Raw genomic sequence first — 19,365 nt, forward strand, 5'->3', positions numbered from 1 at the left:
AAGTACAACCTGAATTTTGTCCAGCATCATGAAGTTCCAAGCGCTCTCAGTACTTGCGCTTCTTTCACTAAATGTGTCTGCACAGCAAGTGATAGGGTATGAAATGCTACCTCGCTAGCTTTCTAATACTGACAATCTTTAAGCAACGGAAATATCACAGTCGCGTTCTTTGCCGACGATGAAGAAGACTCGTGCCAAGCCGACAATGCCAACAAGACGACAACAGGCCTCGTCCTCACGACATCAGACCTACCGAACGCGTACACGTGCTTTAACCTCTCAGATATCTTCTCACAATCCAACGACACTGGTTTCATGAATGCTACCTGGAAAGTCTACGATTTGGACTACAACCTTCGCGAACCCAACGGCGTGCACTGGCTCCTCCGCAACCAAGACAACTTTGACTCCAAGGCCAACTATTCTCGTGTCTGGTACGAGCAGGTAAACCAGACAGGAGAGATCAAAGCCGGAGAGGACGCGCCGTGGGTGTTTTACATCTACGCGTTTGAAGACTGTGAACAGATGCTGGCAGGAACCGATGACCCTTCTGAGAGGTGGCCTTGGTTCGAGAACAGCTGCCAGACCGAGATTGGCGGTGAGTGTCGGACGGTCCCGTACTCGATCAAGAGCTTTGCGATCCATCAGTCTTTAGCGTACAACATCAGACATGGGGGCTGTGAAGAGTGGGCGTTCCTGGGAGCTGCACCGAGGTTTGGGGAGCGTATTTCGGCACTGGTTGCACTTTCAGCGAGCTTGACGGCCATATTCCTTGCGTTTTAGTGAGATGCTTGTTCTGAGTGCATCTTTTAGCGTTGCGATTGCTCTGTTTGCGCTCATCTGAGGGATCCATATTGGCCAACAGGCCCTCGGTGGGGAGTCAAGGCGAAAGGCAGAGTAGCACAATTGAATGATACCACATGAGAATCGACACATTTATGTCTCGCCATCGGCCATTCTTGCATCTTGAACTTACTCTAAGAAAACAAGATTCCAAAGCGTCCAATAATTGAAGGAGATTTCTGAAGCATACTGGCTATGGCTTGAGAAGAGCTTGAGTGTGAGCCACATGTGGAGCACAATAAGATCACGTGATCTCATGCCAGCCACATTCAGCCTCGGTGGCCCGTGCTCGTAGCTTGGAGCTGCCAGAAATTTTCTACTGGGAAAAAAGTGCGAAAACTCAGTCTCCAGCCATCACCAACACCCTTCGAGACGCGGAACCCCCCTCCAATTGCGACACCGGCTGGGACCAAGACAAGATGTCGCACATCGACTACGCTCTCTACGAATCCCCTGTGGGCTATGCCCTCTTCAAGGTGGTGCATCAGCAGGATGCGGTGGGGTTGAAGTTGAAGGAGACCCAGGCTGCTGCCAACGACCTCGCCAAGTTCGGCAAGATGGTCAAGCTGGCCAATTTCAGCCCTTTCCGGTATTTACACCTTGCGCCTATGGTGTAGTGTGACTCGCGATGCTAACTATAGACCCAGGGGCCACGTCGAGGCTCTTGAGAACATCAACCTCGTCTCCGAGGGTATCGTGTCGGACTACCTCAAGTCCGTCCTCGAGCTCAACCTCCCCCAAACGAGCGGCAAGAAGACCAAGGTCGTCCTGGGTGTCTCCGAGAAGAACCTTGCTGGTGCGATCAAGGGCGTCTTCCCCGGAATCGAGTGCGAGACTGCCGACACCTCTGACATTGTCGGAGACGTGATTCGCGGTATCCGACTGCACGCCGACAAGCTTCTCGGTGGCCTCAAGTCCGGCGATGTCGAGAAGGCCGGTCTGGGTATGGGTCACGCCTACTCTCGCGCCAAGGTCAAGTTCAGCGTCACCCGCAACGACAACCACATCATCCAGGCCAGCGCGACCATCGACTTCCAGGACAAGGGTGTCAACCAGTTCTTCATGCGCGTCCGCGAGTGGTACGGATGGCACTTCCCCGAGCTCATCAAGATTGTCTCCGACAACCTGACCTACGCCAAGCTTGTTCTTGCCATTGGTGACAAGAAGAGTCTCAACGACGACAAGCTCCACGACATTGCTGCTCTCCTTGGCGAGGACGGCGAGAAGGCTCAGGCCATCATTGATGCCGCCAAGGTGTCCATGGGTCTTGACATCTCTCCCGCTGACCTCGAGATCGTCCACGGCTTCGCCGAGGCTGTCGTTAAGCAGGCCGAGAACCGCAAGTCGACTGCGCTGTACCTCGAGAAGAAGATGTCCAACGTCGCCCCCAACCTCCAGACCCTGATTGGCACTCCTGTCGCCGCCCGCCTGATCTCGCACGCCGGATCCCTGACCAACCTCTCCAAGTACCCTGCCTCCACTCTGCAGATCCTCGGTGCCGAGAAGGCCCTGTTCCGTGCCCTCAAGAGCAAGAGCAACACCCCCAAGTACGGTCTCATCTACCACAGCAGCTTCATTGGCAAGGCCGGTGTGCGCAACAAGGGTCGCATCTCGCGATACCTCGCCAACAAGTGCAGTATGGCCAGCCGTATCGACAACTTCTCTGAGGAGCCCTCCACTCGCTTCGGTGAGGCTCTCAAGCAGCAGGTTGAGGACCGGTTAGAGTTCTATGCCACTGGCAAGAAGCCCGCCAAGAACTCCGACGTCATGGTATGTAGAATTGCAGCCTTTGAGGTAAAACAGCGCTAACTATATCAACAGAAGTCCGTCATGGACCTCATTGACGACGACGACGATGCCGATGAGGACGAGGAGATGGCCGATGTCCCTGAGCCCGAGTCCGCCAAGAAGTCCAAGAAGGAGAAGAAGGAAAAGAAGGACAAGAAAGAGAAGAAGGAGAAGAAGCGCAAGCGAGATGAGGAGGAAGCCCCCGCCTCCAAGGAGGTCGACGGTGAGAAGAAGAAGAAGAAGAAGAAGAGAAAGTCGGAGGTCGCCGATGACGAGTAAAGCTCCTCGGATCGCTTGACAGCCCCCTGGGCAAGCCGTCGCCTCCACAAGGGATGAGCATGCTCCAGGGGCCGCCGAACGTTTTGGAAACGAGGACAATGGGAGACGATGTCATGGAGAGTCCTCAGTCACGATAGACGTGCTGGAGGGCGTCAACCAACATCTGCCGACACGCTCATCTTTGCGAAGCTCGGCGAAGAAGGTGGTCATGGCTGCCGGCCTCGACACCTCACTCCCGCCAGAGTTGTACATTGCCAACACACTAGAGAAGCGGCGAGCGTGGGAGAGGTCGGCCTCCCAGGGTTCTTGTGCACTTTCTTGAGAGGAGTTTGTAGGATCTGGCTTATATGGCTTTTGGGCGTTTTGAGGGCATTTGGCTTGATGTAAACCTGTTTTTCACTACGAGGGAGAACTCATACCCTTTGTTTCAAAAACACGCAGTTCACTGAAGTCTGGACACCCGTGAATGCTGCTGTGTATGTGAATTCCATGAATGGCATCAGTCGACTGGCGCGTGACTTCAGCTGACCTTCGGTGGACCTCGGTGAGGCAAACCCAAGGTGTGCTGGGGGAGCCCCACCAGGGCAAGCAAGGCTCTGGCGAAATGAATTTTTTCGAGGCTGGGCACAATTGTTTTACGCGAGGCTGCGAAAATATTTGCGATTCACAAGACGGATTGGGCTTGGCCTTGATGGTACCTGCAGTAATTTCGTGCATGTCGATATCCAAAATGTGTCGCACAAAGGATGGATTCCAGGGGATGATGGAGCGCTTCTCGCTTCGGTCGCAGTCGTCCAACATATTGGTGGCAGTATCTCATCACCTCAATATACAGTGTCTTGATGGCAGCATCTTCACTTGGAGCACGGCAAAGTCAAGTAGGGGGAATCATCATGTGTTGTCGTCTCAATCAAGCATGCATTATCTCAGAAACTGGATGTGCTCTATGCTACAGCCTTCAACGCCCATTTTTGGCACCCAATCCGTTCCGTCATCAATCCCAATCAAATCCCTTGGTCATGCATTTATTGCTTGTCGAAGACGTAGGTCAGGTGGCAGCGACCACAGTACTGACGGTCCTGCATGGCAGCCATGAAGACACCAGCGCCGCACTGCTTGCTGTCAGTATTTGTCACAAAAGAGGATGTGGTGGGGAGAACTCACAGTGTCGCTGGGGCACTCGCGTCGAAGTCGCTCGATCTTGCCATCGGAGTCGACCTTGTAGTACTTGAGCACAGCCAACTTGGTCTTCTTGCGCTTGTGCTTGATCTTCTTGGGGGTGGTGTAGACCTTCTTCTTGCGCTTCTTGGCACCACCACGCAGGCGGAGGACCAGGTGGAGGGTGCTCTCCTTCTGGATGTTGTAGTCGCTCAGGGTGCGGCCATCCTCGAGCTGCTTACCAGCAAAGATGAGTCGCTGCTGGTCCGGGGGGATGCCCTCCTTGTCCTGGATCTTGGACTTGACGTTGTCGATGGTGTCGGAAGACTCCACCTCAAGGGTGATCGTCTTCCCCGTGAGGGTCTTGACGAAGATCTGCATCTTGCCTAACTGAGACTGTTAGAATTCAGGTCTTGGTGTTTTGTGGTGATGGCAAGTCGCGACAATGTTCCTCCCGCGACTCGAGGGCACACGAGAAATATGCGATCGGTTCGCGAGGAGGGGAAATTGACAACGACGAGAATGAAATTCTCATGTGAGAGGCAATGAAGCCCTCATCATGGAAAAGGGTGTTTGCAGCATCTTTCAGACGTACCTCGACAATAATAATTATTGCCTTCCTAAGCAATCCTCAGATGGTGCGGGTTGGGTTGAAGAAGATCTCTCTCGTGGTGGTGGTGGCGCCGGCTCAGAAATTCATGGGAGACGGGGGTGGAGGAGAAGTGGGGTCACATGATCTAGGGTTTCCGCCTGTGCATAGCCCTTGCCCGCAAAATATTGCCCCTCGTGCGCTTGTGTGCGTGTGTGTGAAGCGGGTCCCCCCTCCACCACGACAAAATTCCCCTTTGCCCTACAAGCCAACCCAAAAGTGGACTCTGCCACAGAACTCCAACGCCTTTTGATAACGCACATTTCAGTGAGTCCTTCTTCTTCTTTTCTTTCCTTTCCTCGCGTGGACCTGAGTATTAACCCCCAGCAGCAACCGTCAAAATGGTCAAGAAGAGAAAGAACAAGTACGACTCCCTCCTCCGCCTGCCAGTCACAATCACCACCGCCGCCGACGATGTCTCTCGACGAGATTCTTGAGCCTCGCGACGCCGACGATTGACAGCTCTGGCTCCGTCACTGAACACGATCGCTAACAACCTCTCAGCGGCCGAAACAAGAAGGGCCGCGGCCACGTCAAGCCCATCCGATGCAGCAACTGCTCGCGATGCACCCCCAAGGACAAGGCCATCAAGCGGTTCACCATCCGCAACATGGTTGAGTCTGCTGCTATTCGTACGTTTTTCCTCCTTCGATCAGCTCTTGACAAGCGCTTACAATTACAATAGGTGACATCTCGGATGCCTCCGTCTTCGCGGAGTACACCGTACCCAAGATGTACCTGAAGCTGCAGTACTGCGTCTCTTGCGCCATCCACGGCAAGATTGTCCGGTACGTTGTCCTTCCCGGGAGTGTGACAACTGCGCCTTGGTTGCGTATGTGCTTCAGATGAGCCTTGGTCGTACTTTTGGAACACTCCCTCCTGCTTTCTCTCTAGAAGAGCAGTTCCCCCCTAGGTATGTTCAGTCGAAATACTGACAAGACTCACAGTGTCCGATCTCGCGTCGGTCGCCGCAACCGTGCCCCTCCCCCTCGTGTCCGCTACAACAAGGACGGCAAGAAGATCGTCCCTACTGCCCCTAAGGCTTAAATGTGTTGAAACGGTTTGGGACTTCCCGGGGTGTCTGGTTTTATGACAAACGGTGCATTAAAAACGCATGGGATGATGACTTGGGATTATGAATCTTTGAACGGATTCCAAAATACAATCGGACGCCAAATCATGTCCACCTCTTGACAACATCTTTTGTCCAATGGAGCTTGCTGTGACTGCTTTTGTGATGACTTGTGACAATATTTGATTCGTGTCGGATGAAGACGCAATTGCAAAACCTCGTAGACTTGAGTAGTGTGCATTCCATCACATTTCTCTGCTCGGACTGTTGACAGGAACCGTACGATGCATGTCAAGAGAGGCGTCTCGTGGAAACAAACAGCGATTTGTTAGATGCTGTAAAATTTTATTACATGCCGCAATGCCATTATACTCAATTCTGTTGAGCCATTGGATAGCTCTGGGGTGAAGTGTTTCTCTTGGATCTCGCTCTTTCGTAACGGAATTGAAGCGAAAACCTGTGATGCCCTCACATATCAACCACAACATGCCAGTCCGCACAAACCAGCGAAAATTTGTAAGAATAGCCGTTTTAAAAGCATCATCTTCAAAAGGAAAAAGATCAATCCATTCAATTACACTCCCAACTGTCCAACAACGTCGTATATATCCGTGGATCTCGAGAAACCCTCATCTACCCTAAATCACACCATCAAACTTAACCAACTCGGTCCCATTCTGCGAACAAGCAAACGCATCAACACAAACCCCCCCTCCACAGCAGCTCCCCGTCAAACACATGAAACCCTCTCCGCAATCTCCATCTGCTTCACAGCTTGCTACAAAGTTTCCGCACTCTGTCCATTCGAACGCGACGCCGAGACCCTCCGCATTCTTGCCGCAGATGCAGCCTGTTCCTTCGATAATGGCTTCTCTTGGGTATGCGCACGTGCTGTCCTTTGTTTCGGCGACTCTGCCTCCGGGGCAGCAGGCCATTCGGGAGGGGTCTTGGATGGTGATGTTGTAAGGGCGCGTTCTTGTGGGTGCCCAGCTGAGGCTTGTTATCGATGGGATTCTGGTCGCGCCGGCGATGAGGCTGAGGTCAAAGGGGATCTCGTCTACGTGGAGGGACTGGCAAATGTCTGTCTCGAAGCTGCGGTAGGTGTTGTACACGTTGACGTACGTCTCCAGCGCTCCGTACGAGGAGAAGGTCAACTGCTTGGAGAAGAAGGCGCGCAGAGCCGTCCAGAGCTTGGTGTATGCCACGACGGCGGCGTCTGCTTCTTGGACTTGCCTGTCGGTGAGACCTTCGTTTCCCAAGTCTTTGCGGAGGACATCTGGGTCGAGAATGTCCTGGGCGGTTGCGTCGAGCGTGGTGACCACCGTTGAGAGATCCGGACATGAACCTCCAAAAGGATCTACCGTGATAACGTCGAGGACATCCTCTTTGATGGCTTGCTGACACCTCAAAAATCCAGATTCAGCACCAGGAAATGCGCAGTCAAACTCCCATCGCCCAATTTCCTCGTCGACGTCGATGTCTGCACAGACGGTACCGCCAATGAGAAGTTGGGGATACCGTTTGAGAGACTTGTCGACTGGGTTACCACACTGATCCTCCAGATACAGAACCTGTTTAAAGTCCATATCTTCCATGCGCCTCTTTCGCTTGATGGCAGCACATTGCACGCCTGCTAGGTCGGCAATCTGCTCATACATGTCCTTGATCTCGATCGTGATATGGTACGTGCAGTTGGGCCCTGAGAAGTGAATCCCTACGGCATCCAGCGACATCGAGTTCCCGGAAGGGTCAAAGACAGACAGCTGACCGCGACGGGAGATATCGACAAAGTAAGTGCCGCCTTGTTCATCGCGAACCGTAAGGTAGAGCGGATTGAGCCCTTCGCTCTCAAACTCGACCGACTCGATATACGGTATCGGAATAGAGACGTTTTCCTCCCGAAGTCTCGAGTTATACAGCAACGCACGCCTCGTCGCATCGCCTTCGGGATCCGGCCCCAGAGTATGGCACGTCTCCTGCGAGAGCGCCGCGGTGCGTGTGACGTGCGTATAGTGAACAGCCGGAAACTCGGACACGCCAGTCGTCGTGGCGTTGCCCCAGCGAGATACAGTCTCGTTGAAGTTGCCGGATGGAGCGGCTGTGGGCGTGGGACTTGTGGGAGCTGTGACAGAGTCGATGCTCCCCGAGGCAGAGGGCGTGGTATCTCCACTAGGTGCAACGCTGCCGCTTGGAGTCTGGCTTGGTATGAAGTCGGAGAGTGTTGGTAGAGGAGGAATAGGGAACGGAGGAGTAGGAAACGGTAGGCTCGGGAATGGTAGAGTTCCTGAAGGCCAGCTGATAGTCGGAAGGCTGATACTCGAGTTGATGGTTGGCAGGCTTATACTTGCGTTCCAGCTAATAGTCGGCAAGCTCATACTCGAGTTCCAGCCCGCAAACGTCGAAGTGGGCGCAACGGTAGGAAGTGACACACCTCCTCCTCCGCTCCCCGAAGTTGGGGTTCCAGGAACAGGCCAAGGTAGCGAACCGCTGGTGGCGGTGTTCCAGGTTGATCGAGTTGACCAGGAACGCGTCATTCCAGGTTCATTGAGATCTGACGTGACATCCGTGGTTGGTGAGAGGGGCCACGTACTCCATGTGTTGTTCACAGCCCGTGAAAAGGATGAGACGGTTCCTTGGGTCGTCGGCATTGGAGTTCTAGGGTCGGTAGTATTCCACGAACCTCCTGTGGGTGTGGCTCTGATTGTCGAGCTGCGAGTGCTGTTACCCGGTGCTGGTCTTGTCCAAGGACGGTTGATCGAAGATGAAGCTGATCGTGTTTCGTTCCAAGTGCCATGCGCCGTTGGAGTCAATCCGCCGGTTGGAGTATTCCAGGGACTCCCTCCTGTCGCCTCCCCAGAAGACGACAACGCAGGCCAGGTTGAGTTCCAGGAGACACTTATAGTTGGCCTTGAATCGTCAGGCTTAGTGTTCGAAGGACTTTGGCTTGCTGTTTCCCCAGACGATGACCAAGGAAACAGTGTATTGTTCCAAGAGCCAGAGGTCATTGGCCCTGGTGTTCCAGTCGTCGTCATCCATGTCGAGTTTGAGGCGACCTGACCTGAAGCTTCTTCGGAGGACACAGCAGATTGAGTCTGATTCCAGGAACCAGGAGTTGGTGTTCCCGTCGTTGTCGCCCAGGTTGAACCCGAGGGGGTACCACCAAAGGAGGACGGGGCAGATCCAGTCGTCGCGTTCCTGGAACCAGTTGCCACTGATTGCGACTCGTTGGATGCCGTCCCTGAGGTACCACTTCCGGTTGCTTCCCCAAGAGATGACGAAGCTGAATCAGTCCCATTCGAAGAGCCTGTAGGTGTCGACATTGGCCCTTCTGTCGTTGCCATCGACGTCGAATCCGACGGCCCTCCTGGCCTTCCCATCTCAGACTGTGTCTCCGAAACACTCTGACTTCCAGTCTGAGAAGCCGAGTCCGCGGTTGTAACCGTGATATCTCCCGTCGTCTCCCTGGAAGAGTTTGCCGACGTCGTGACAGCACTCGAGTCCGTCAGGATACACTCGCACTACTCCACATTAGCACATTTCCCGACATCAACAGGGAGAACGCTCACATAGGATGATATCTGCGTCTGGTTATATCTCATATACTCCGGAGGCGTGCTATACCCCGTCCCGCAGTGGCTCCCCTCAAGAACACTCGAGCAAAACTCGCCGCCATCGCCAATGAGGGACGTGTAGAGGGCATCTTGAGGACAAGTGGTCGTGCCGTTCCAGTTGGTAGGAAACGCGGAAGCTAGGCGGAGGAGCGTAATGGGGAGTAGCCTCCACATGATGAACAGTGAAGAGAAACGAGCGTGTTGGGAGATGATTGTGTGTGAAGAGTGTAGTGTTGCTCTTCCAAGACTGCCTCGAGGTTTCTTATAGAACGTACCTAACCATCACGAGCGTCTCCTGAATCTCTAGTACGAGGCCGCCCGTCCTTCTCGCCCACTGATAACGCAGCCATCCTTTTCAGGACGCCGAACTCGACTCGACCTGCGAGACGTGGAAGTGAATCTGCCGAGACACCACGACATCTCGCAGTTGGTCTCGACCTCGGCACTTGAAGGTGTCCCCCTCCGTAGATTGGACATCTCCTGCAGCTGTCACCCGCGTGCCACTGCGTGTGCGCCTGCCAGATCGACGGTTCGCGGCAGACGTGAACGGCTATCTGCGTCGTGACCACGAGGCACGGGAAGGGTCGCTTGGGACTCGGCGAGTGGCTTGAATCCTTAATGTCCCAGGCTGCAAAGCCCAGTCGAGTCTTAGTCCATGGCGACTCAAGGTGGTGGCACAAAAGCCGGTTCCTGGATCGTGGGACGCGAGCGTGGTACGAGTTGATGATGAGACGAGGCAACTCGAGGATGATGACAAGTCAAGCTGTAAAGCCCTGGATAAGCTGAATATAATTAGATCTCAGTTGAGAAGAGACGAGTATCATTGCACTCGACATGAGAACACGGTATCACCATCGTCGTATCGCTCGCTGATCTGTCAATGCAAATATCGTCAAATATCATAATCTAGCCCCCATCCTGTAGTCATTCATTACCCGCATTATCATCATGACACAACTCCGTACCAAACACCATCAGACAGCTCATCACCTGAACGGTAATGTCGTTGTCGGATTACCCCCCTGGACTCGTTGCTGCTGTTGTTGCTGCCCTTGGGGTCTCACGATAAAGTCCTTGTTCTCAATCGTCACACTCTTGGTCATATGATTGACCTTGTACACTCCAACCAGCCGCGCCGCAAGCTCAAACATGTTGTTGCGCAGCGAAATGACAATGAACTGGGCGTTCTTGGTACGCTCCTTGATGTAATTGGCAACGATCGAGACCTGGTGACTGTGTTAGCTGTTATCGAAATGCGAGAGAGTAGGGAAGCGATATGGCATGCCCACGCGAGCGTAAGCTTCAATGGCCGATTCACAGCCGAGTGTCTCAGGGGCAGGGTGGCACTCACGTTTCTGAAATCCAACGCAGCATCGATCTCGTCCATGACATACAGTGGTGTTGGCTTGTAGTGGTGCAGGGCAAACACCAATGCCAAACTGCTCAGCGTCTTCTCTCCACCAGAAAGGTTGCTGATGTTCTTCCAGCTCTTCTTGGGCGGCATCACACTGAACAAGATACCCTCGCTGAAGGGGTCAAGACTGTCCACCAGCTCCAGCTCCGCGTTTCCTCCCATGGTAATCATCTGATACATCTCCTTCAGCCTGAGGGAGATGGCACTGAAACCTTCCATGAAGCCTTCCAGCCGCAGGCGCCGAAGATCGTCGCACCGCTTCTTGGCCACATCTCGTTGTGCAATGGCCGACTGTAGGTCTGAAGAACGAGCCGCGTGCTCTTCCACACGTCTTCGGTATTCCGAAAGGACGCTCAGGTCGACATTGACGTTCTGTGTCTTTTCCTCTAGAGCAGCAATCTCGCCCTTGAGTGTCTCCTCTCGCATGTCAGCAAGCTCGTCAGGAGTATACCGGGGAAGCTCGCTGGGTTGGCCATTGTGCTCGCCCTCATCTTCCTCCTCTTCCTCTTCGCCTTCCTCGTCCTCTTGAGGGGCGTCGGTCATGTCCACATCATCTTGGGGAGCGTCGTCCATATCCACGTCTCCATCGTCACTCGGTTGCGGCTTGACCTTCGGCTGAGACCTGGACTGGCTCGAAGAACCGCCAATGAGGTCGTCGATGTTCTGAAGGACAAGCTTGGACAGCTTGTCGTCCCAATGGCGGAGTCGTCTTTGGTTCTCAACGAGAACCTTCTGGTTCTCCTCCAACTTGTTACGCATCTCAATCTCGACTGCTCTTGTCTCGTTCAGTTCATCTGTCTTCTCATCCAACTCTTTCTTAAGCGACTTGAGCTCCTTCTTCTTGGCGGCCAGGCCCTGCTCAGCCTCCTCAACCTGGGCCTGAAGCTGCTCAGCGATCTCGCCCTGGTTGTTGATATCGTTTTCAAGCTTCTCCAGATCACGGGCGGCTGCTTCGAGTTCTTTGGTGGACTTCGCTTGGTCCTTTTCGAGCTTGATCTTCTGCTTCTCAGCCTTGACCTTGCGAACCTCGGCATTGGAGATTTCCTCATTGTTGGATGAAATCTCCTCCTTGATGGCATCGACCTTGGCTCGCTGCGCACGAAGCTTCTCACCTCCCACCTCCATGATCTTGTCCTGCAGAGCCTTGATCTCCTCTTCCACGCTGGAGGTCTCCTCGTGAAGCCTCTCCACTTCCTTGTTGAGCTTGGCGATCTCCTTCTGCAGAGCGGCAATGCGGCTGTTGTCAGTGGGCGAGGGCTGGTGCTCCTTGCTGACCTCCTTGATGCGTCGCTGAAGGTCGGCGACGTTCCTTTCGGCGCTCTCGATTTCAAGATTGAGCTTCTGCATCTTGGTGTCGAGCTGAGGTATCTGCTCATTCAACTCTCGGAGGCGAGTCTCACATTCCCTCTGGTATTCCTGGAACTCCTGGAACTTGGCCTCCCATCCATCGCGATCACTCTCAAGCTTGGCGACCTGATCCTTGCTCACATCTGAGACGAGCTTAGAAGACATGAGGCCTCTCTTGACAGTTGTGCCACCACCCGACATAGTACCAGACTTGTCGATGAGTTCTCCGTCAAGAGTGACGACTCGCCATCGCTTTGCGCCGTATGCGATCCTGTTCGCCTGAGCGAGGTCTGTAGCGACGAGGGTGTCTTGCATGGCGTGGTAGAAGGCGGGTCGGAACTTGTCTTCCTTGGCTTGGACGAGATCAAACAGTCGAGGGGCGTTCTCAGGAGTCTGAATAGGCGAAAGATCTCGAACTCTCAGCTTGTCTAAGCATATGAAGTTGCCTCGTCCAACGTTGTTCTTTCGGAGATACTCGATACACTGCTGACCAGCCTCGACAGTCTCGGTGACAAAGTTGTCAAGGGCACCACAGGCTGTTGAGATGGCGACATCGTACTTTTGATCAATGGTACCAAGGTTACCCAGGCGTCCATGGAAGCCATCAATACGGCCAGACTCCTTCATGCGCATTAGCGCGGCGAGGACGTTGCCTCGAGCTTGCGTGTTAGATAAGCTTGAACGAGCTTCGTCGGCCTTTTGGCGCGCGTTGGAGATCTTGGAGCGAATCTTGGGTTCCTGTTCGGAGAGAACCTGTAACTCAGACTCCATCTTGGCGGCCTCCTTCAGAAGCTCAGCCTTTTCCGCTTGGCAAGACTTGAGCTCCTTCTTCTTGGCGGCCTTGCCCTCCTCGATGGAGACAATCTTGGCCTCAAGCTCTTCCAAAGCGACAGTACCAGCATTGGCCTTCTCTTGGAGAATGCTAAGCTCACTCTCTGCGACAGCAATTGCCGACTGCTTCTGGTTGATCTTTTCCATCCAAGGCTCCAGAGACTTTTGAAGAGCGGCGATTTGGTCAGAGAAAGCTTGAGTCTTCCCCTTCAAGCTGTCACGGATCTTGGCGAGTTCAGCTTCAGCGGTTTGGATTTGTTCCTCAAGTTCGCCGATCGCCTGGGTTCGGATTTCGATTTCCTCCCCACACTGCTCAATGGTCTCGTCGGCTTCGGCAGATGTTGTTTCGGCGTTGGCGATGGTCTTTTCAAGTTTCTTACGCTTGTCCTCCAAGAACTTTCGCTTTTCGTCGAATTTGACACGCTCCTGCTCAAACTTGGACATCTCCTTGACGAGGGTCTGTGTTTGCTTCTCCTGGGCCTCAAACTCCTCGGCACCCTTGGCGTGCTCGCTTTCGAGGCTCTTGATGATTTGCTCACTGCCGTGGTGCTTCTCAAGCTCGGCGTCGAGTTGAGCTTGCATCTGGCTGATGGCTTCTTGGGTCACAGCAACATTCTCGCTGCACTTGTGAAGGAAGAGCTGGTAAAGCGCAGACTGCTTCATGGCCAGCTCGTTTTCATCTCGGATGTAGGCAATTGCCTTGTCTTTCTTGTCCTCGAGGCTGTTCTTTTCCTTCTCGACGTGCTGAACTCGACCGCTCTTCTCCATGCAAACGTCATTGAGGGTCTCGACTTCGGCGGCGGATTCTTCGATTGGCGTCTTGTACTTGGAGGTTCCGATAATGTCTTCGAGGTACTCGAGCAGGCCGTCGTCATGCTCATTCGCAGCCTTGGGCTTCATCTGAGCAATCGACTCGACTTCACCCTGAAGAATCAGGAATCGCTTGTGGTCCAGATCGACGCCTCGGTCTTTGAGGAGAGTGGTGACTGTCGTAAAGTTGGATTCCTTGCCATTGATGTAGTATTTGCTCGAGTTGTTTCGGAACGCTTTTCGTGAGATAATGAGTTCGGAGTCAGGAATAACCTCGTGGCCACCACCAGGCTGAACATGTTAGTAAGGGTAACAGGCTTGGGACTAAGGCTTCATACCTGATCCATGACTTCCTGGAAGTGAACGGCAACTTCGCAGTACTCCAAGTTCGGATGCTGAGCAGAGTTGTGAATAAGGGCCGAAATCTTCCCTTGCCGCATCTTGCTGGCTCGGAAACCAAAGACGAAGAGGAGCGAGTCGATAACGTTGGACTTGCCAGAACCGTTGGGGCCAACGACGGACGAGAACGACGCATGGAAGGGGCCGACTTCTTGTCTGCCGGCATAACTCTTGAAATTGTTCAAGATGAGGTGCGTCAAAACAATACGGGCCTTGGGTGTTGTGTCCTCCACAATGGGTATGGTCACAGTCCGCGACTTGAGCACAATGTCCATGGGCTTCTCCATAATGGTGTCCATGGGCTTGATAGGCTTGATGGTAGCCTGGGTATCATCGACGGTCGTAGTATTCACACTGGATGTTGAAGTATCCGCCTGGGATGCTTCTATCCTCGAGGTCTCTGGGGAGCCGGCTTGCGGTGTGGGAGGAGGAAGGTCAGGGATGGATCCGATTGAGCTTCTCGTGGATGCACTCTTGCGCTTCCGGGGTGCCGGCTTCTTCGCAGACTCTGGCTCAGGCTTGATCGTCGAGTCGGCATCAAACACCTCGCTGGGCTCGATCGAGGCGGTGGAGGCGGCACTCTTGCGGGGACGGCCTCGTGGTTTGGGTGCGGCAGCGGGAGTTGCCGACTTGCGTCCACCTCGTGTTTGCCGTCGAGGGCTTTTTTGCGGCTCTGGCTCATAGTCCTCTTCCTCCTCTTGGATCCTGGAGCGGTTGGAGACAAGGTCATCCTCATCATCAGAGTCAATGATTGCGGTGCGTCTGGTGGCCCGCCGGGTCGGTCTTGTCGGTGATGCGCCCGACATTGTGAGTGTTCGTAGGGGTATCTAATCGAAAAACGACGTATTGCTCATGCAGCGCAAATGCCAGGGCGTCGCTCAAGGGTGTTGGGTTGAGATGATAATAAAGTGGTTGCGCCCCGCGTTTGTTTGGAAATGTCCCAATCAGTCCCACAGTTTGTAAACAATCCCCTGAAGGCGCCTGCCGGCGCGGGGTGCCCTGGCGCCAACTGAGTCACGTGAAAGCGCGACAGCTCAGAGCTCACACTTTGACCGTTTCGCGATGGCTCCAAGCTCTTCAAGCTCCTCAAGGTTTCTAGAGTTACTCCCAAATCCAACAAAATGTTCGACTACGCCAATATCCACCATGTATTCTCCTCTGAGGCGACGAACCCATACGATCGCAAGGCCCAATCCGACATCGAGGCTTGTCGCAAAAGCTTCGATGGCGCACTCTTCATCGACCGTGTTTTGAGGGCTGTGGGAATCACCAAAGGTAGGCTCTAACATAGATGCAATACCGTCGCATTCACTGATTTCTTCTTCACAGCTAAGATCTACCCTCCAAAGACCGACAATGCGCTGAAGCAATTGCACCAACAAATCTGCGAAGCCAACATGTCTATGCATCACAAATACTCCATCTTCTACTACATCCTCCTCGACTTTGACCAAACCTCGGAACACGAGAGCGTCTCGGAGGCCTTTGTAGAGGCATCTGGAATGCCCAAGAAGTACGAAATCTTCATGAAGGGCCTGTGGTATCTTGACAGACACGACTTCTCTGTAGGTTCCTCTACATGCCTAGCCATGCTCACAATCCACTGACCTGTCATAGCGAGCCCTTGAATACATCTCGCACCCTTCACTCATCCCAGACTTTGCCGACGACATCATCACCGTCCTCGTCCGCCGTGCCTCCGATAAAGACTTCAGTATCGCGCTCTCCTACTTCTACGCGGTGCAGCCTATCCTGAAGACCTCGGCCGCTCTCGAGTTGCTCTTCGATGCCATGGCTCAAACAAACGTCTCTGAAGCGCTCTTCTACTCTCGAACACATCCTCCTCACACCCGTGAGCTTCTGTTCCGAAAGCTTGTGGGCGCTGTTCTGGACTATCAGGGCGAAGACTACGCAGACCGGGCCGCCGAGCTTGCGTTCCTCCCCTTCGACACCGCCGAAGAGGGATGGTTCGAAGAATACCTGCTCAGGGGCGATGGAAAGACACACAAGAAGGCCAAAGATACTCTTCTCATTCGGAAGATCACCTGTGATCAGTTCTCTGATGTGTCCAAGGTTCGGCAAGGTGGACACTGGTCCGGCATTCTTGAAGGCATCAAGGGAGGGATCAGTGGACATGCAGAGTAGAGTCACTCTGCTGCCTCGGATTCCAGCTCTTTTGTTTCTTTGGATTCTCTCGGAGGTTGGGAGATGGTTGGGCATAGCGTCGGCGTTGATTTGGGTTAGCTGCGTCGCCCCCTTTGGCCGGCTAACGGTTATTACAGAAAATTCGAGATCCATTAACTATTTATCATTGCTTCGTTTATCTCGTTCCTAATGTCATTCCGGAATGTTTGCACTGGGGGTATAAGAAATCCGCCTTCAAATGGCATCACTTAACGTGCTATGCCTCGACCACCTCAACATCTTCAAAGCCGTCTTTGTCTTCGTCATCCGACCTTCTCGCTACCTCTGCCTTCTCGAATTCGCCCGAAAGATCCGCTCGTTTCATGTTGGGGCATCCGAGGATGGAACACACCAAATCACAAACACTACCATGGCCGCACTGTGATGTGCAATTTTGCATGCAATCATGTCTTGTGGATGTGGAGGTGGATGTGGAGCTGGCAGTCACGTTCTACAACGAAGTCATTAGTTGGTAGAGCAGGGTAAGGGTGAACATGAAACTTACCCGCTTCACCAGCTCATGGGTTGGCGGAGGCATGGCTAGGCTTGTGGTGGCCAGGAGTAGGAGCAGGAAAGCTGACAGCATCTTGATGAGCTTTGGGATTTTCGATGCAGGTTGAAGGCTTGAGTTCCTGGATAAAGAGGATGTCTGGAAGCTCAAGAGATGGAATACCGGCCACCGCTTCTTATACCAGTGGGCACCTACAACATCAACCACTGATGTTGGGCCGGTAGCACACCCCTTAGTGCCAATAATCCAGAAGCGAAACACTCCGAGACACAAATAGAGCCCAATCAACTCATGCTCTGGCCTGCCAAGTCGGGCTGGCGATGATATTCATGGTGTTGCCACTAGACGACGCTGACAGCGTCGCAGGGCTGATCAATCCGGATGCTTGACGCCCAGTATTTGCGGGTCTGGGGTTGAGACCCCCTGCCAACAGGCTCTAAGTGGTTTCCGAAAGTCTGGATGAGACTAAAAACCTATCACGCTCAAGAATGATAAGCAACGTGTTGGTGTCTCTGGCCAATGGGATCTTGCCATGGCATCCCGGGAGCGAGGACCAAGAGCTCGGTTAGGTCTCATCGTGGGCGTACCAGATATTCGGGTCGAGGACGGCGGTTAGATGAGAAATGTGACACTCTTTTCCCTACGCCTTTTGTCTGGGGTTGGAAAAGATGGACGAGTTGATGGGTGCACGTCGCGCCCCCAGGAACCTGAGTGGCCTGAGGTGATCACACAGATAACATCATTCAAGACTGAATACTTCATGAATGTCAAGCCTCTACTCTAACTTGCAAGAGCATGAGCTTCTGCCTTGAAGAACGAGTATTTGTTCATATCTCAAACTCAACATCAGCGGGTATGCAGAGTAGGGCCCTATGAACTTGGCAGATGGTTGGGCATCGCGTCGGCGTCGATGGATTAACTGCATCACCCCCTTTTTTAGATGATTAAGGCCATGATTTTAGGCATTAGGAATCATTCACTCTATTAAGACATATCTTGCGCACTTCATTTTAACCGAGGTGTGCCAATGGTCGCCGAATGAGTGGACAAACAGGACATGTTTTGGGTCCCTCGGGACACCTTCTATTAATCTAGCCCATGTAAGATGATGGGCGCGTGCCCTCTATTTCTAATTTTATGCATGCTTACTCTCTTAGCCAAAGAGCTCATGCCTTTGTCGTTGCAAAACAAGTACTCCGGCAGTCAACGGCATTTGCCCTGTCCTCCAGCCAACACCTCAACCACAGACTTGCTAATAACATGTTAGACTAGACGTCCGATGACACTTTGGGCGGGGCTATTACCTTTCGTTTCTTTTTGAAGTCCGCATAAAGAGAATTCCAGATTATCCTTGCGGTGCAATCCTCAGTACCGTCTGCAGTGGTTGTGCAGTCAGGTTGAAGCTTGGTGCGCTGTTCTTCAGACATGGGCAGCCAGGGCTTTGGGAGTGGCCAGTCGGAAAAGTGAATAAGCTTGGACTCGCTGTAGGCCATGGAAGGATCCCAAATCTCAACATCAGAACCGAGATACATGGTGTGGTTGTCGCTACGGAATTCGCCAGTCAACATGGCGTATCCGCGATGGGCGAGGACGAGGGCGCTGTCGCGGTAGAGGGAGTTGATGATTTCCATGTCGTATTCACGCCCGGATGCCGAGTTTATCTTGGCCATGATGCGGCCGAACTCGACTTGCGAGGGCTCGATGACCATGACGTGGGCCGAGAGAATCTCCCTATCCGGCCACAGCCAGTAGGCTCGGGGCATGGCCACGGGCACTGAAGGTAGTAGAAACAGCTCGTCCATATCTTGAAGAATAACAGTATCGGAATCAACGGAGAGTACGCGGCGGTACTGGGTCTGGTTGAAAGCAAGCAGCTTGGTGTAAGAATCCGCCTAGGTCCCTTCAGAACGAGGTAGCGTTAGCAAGCGATCCCAGACATGCCTATTTTGTGAAAACTTACTGTCTGCACCATTTCTGCGTTGAATTGTTATGGGGATGAGGTTGACGTTGTATTTATCTCGAGCGTTTCGGAGTAGGCGGACATCGTTGCTACTGTCGTCGTCGGACTTGAGCATGCGGGAGGGAAACATGATGACACGGTCCGCCTTGCTGGACAGACGATGCAAAGACTCGAAGAACATGACTGAATTACATAGGTACGCGCTGTTGGTGACATACTGTATATATGCAAAGCGCGACCAATCGATGTCAGTGTTGGCATTGGGCCTCGGAGCCCTCTGGGAGAGGCAGTCGCAGTTTTGGAAGAGGAAGAAGATGGACAAGATAGTAAGGACAGCAAGGATAGCGGTCCAGCGGTAGCGCTTTGATACCATGAGGCATGGTGATAGTCGAAACATTTTTGATTCGGCGTGCATGTTGATTGCTTTGCTCATACATCAGGAGAGTATACACGGGAGCTGCCACTGCCTGCCAGTGTCAACATGGTATTTTCAAACATAGGAACTGCGC

General features: G+C 53.2%; 8 protein-coding genes and 1 pseudogene across 9 annotated transcripts, besides 1 other annotated feature; 3 read left to right on the forward strand and 6 right to left on the reverse strand.

The window, feature by feature from the left end:
• Nucleotides 1-28: 28 nt before the first annotated feature.
• On the forward strand, nt 29-2,910 carry NCS57_00684200 (Nucleolar protein 58; the record flags this gene model as incomplete). The annotated part of the gene is made up of 5 exons (XM_053056716.1): nt 29-96; nt 144-598; nt 1,117-1,432; nt 1,491-2,613; nt 2,665-2,910. 5 exons carry the CDS (start codon nt 29-31, stop codon nt 2,908-2,910), a joined length of 2,208 nt encoding a protein of 735 aa, XP_052912911.1.
• Nucleotides 2,911-3,935: 1,025 nt separating this feature from the next.
• NCS57_00684300 (uncharacterized protein) lies at nt 3,936-4,449 on the reverse strand (the record flags this gene model as incomplete). The annotated part of the gene is made up of 2 exons (XM_053056717.1): nt 3,936-4,022; nt 4,075-4,449. The coding sequence occupies 2 exons, from the start codon at nt 4,447-4,449 to the stop codon at nt 3,936-3,938; spliced, it is 462 nt and encodes a 153-aa protein (XP_052912912.1).
• A 441-nt stretch (nt 4,450-4,890) lies between these two features.
• Nucleotides 4,891-5,764, forward strand: NCS57_00684400 (annotated as a pseudogene). The gene is made up of 5 exons: nt 4,891-4,984; nt 5,048-5,081; nt 5,222-5,349; nt 5,403-5,505; nt 5,665-5,764.
• Nucleotides 4,891-5,764: a sequence feature.
• A 663-nt stretch (nt 5,765-6,427) lies between these two features.
• NCS57_00684500 (uncharacterized protein) lies at nt 6,428-8,323 on the reverse strand (the record flags this gene model as incomplete). Its single annotated transcript, XM_053056718.1, has 1 exon — nt 6,428-8,323. One exon carries the CDS (start codon nt 8,321-8,323, stop codon nt 6,428-6,430), a length of 1,896 nt encoding a protein of 631 aa, XP_052912913.1.
• A 187-nt stretch (nt 8,324-8,510) lies between these two features.
• NCS57_00684600 (uncharacterized protein) lies at nt 8,511-9,574 on the reverse strand (the record flags this gene model as incomplete). The annotated part of the gene is made up of 4 exons (XM_053056719.1): nt 8,511-8,696; nt 8,751-9,069; nt 9,147-9,307; nt 9,356-9,574. The coding sequence occupies 4 exons, from the start codon at nt 9,572-9,574 to the stop codon at nt 8,511-8,513; spliced, it is 885 nt and encodes a 294-aa protein (XP_052912914.1).
• Nucleotides 9,575-10,386: 812 nt separating this feature from the next.
• On the reverse strand, nt 10,387-15,007 carry NCS57_00684700 (Structural maintenance of chromosomes protein; the record flags this gene model as incomplete). The annotated part of the gene is made up of 3 exons (XM_053056720.1): nt 10,387-10,626; nt 10,752-14,093; nt 14,141-15,007. 3 exons carry the CDS (start codon nt 15,005-15,007, stop codon nt 10,387-10,389), a joined length of 4,449 nt encoding a protein of 1,482 aa, XP_052912915.1.
• A 315-nt stretch (nt 15,008-15,322) lies between these two features.
• NCS57_00684800 (ELYS domain-containing protein) lies at nt 15,323-16,346 on the forward strand (the record flags this gene model as incomplete). The annotated part of the gene is made up of 3 exons (XM_053056721.1): nt 15,323-15,476; nt 15,531-15,766; nt 15,819-16,346. 3 exons carry the CDS (start codon nt 15,323-15,325, stop codon nt 16,344-16,346), a joined length of 918 nt encoding a protein of 305 aa, XP_052912916.1.
• Nucleotides 16,347-16,602: 256 nt separating this feature from the next.
• Nucleotides 16,603-16,971, reverse strand: NCS57_00684900 (uncharacterized protein; the record flags this gene model as incomplete). The annotated part of the gene is made up of 2 exons (XM_053056722.1): nt 16,603-16,836; nt 16,891-16,971. 2 exons carry the CDS (start codon nt 16,969-16,971, stop codon nt 16,603-16,605), a joined length of 315 nt encoding a protein of 104 aa, XP_052912917.1.
• A 1,193-nt stretch (nt 16,972-18,164) lies between these two features.
• NCS57_00685000 (uncharacterized protein) lies at nt 18,165-19,271 on the reverse strand (the record flags this gene model as incomplete). The annotated part of the gene is made up of 3 exons (XM_053056723.1): nt 18,165-18,670; nt 18,857-19,005; nt 19,075-19,271. 3 exons carry the CDS (start codon nt 19,269-19,271, stop codon nt 18,165-18,167), a joined length of 852 nt encoding a protein of 283 aa, XP_052912918.1.
• Between the last annotated feature and the right edge of the window lie 94 nt (nt 19,272-19,365).

This window comes from Fusarium keratoplasticum, chromosome 5 (genome assembly GCF_025433545.1).
Source record: "Fusarium keratoplasticum isolate Fu6.1 chromosome 5, whole genome shotgun sequence".
NCBI lineage: Eukaryota > Fungi > Ascomycota > Sordariomycetes > Hypocreales > Nectriaceae > Fusarium > Fusarium keratoplasticum.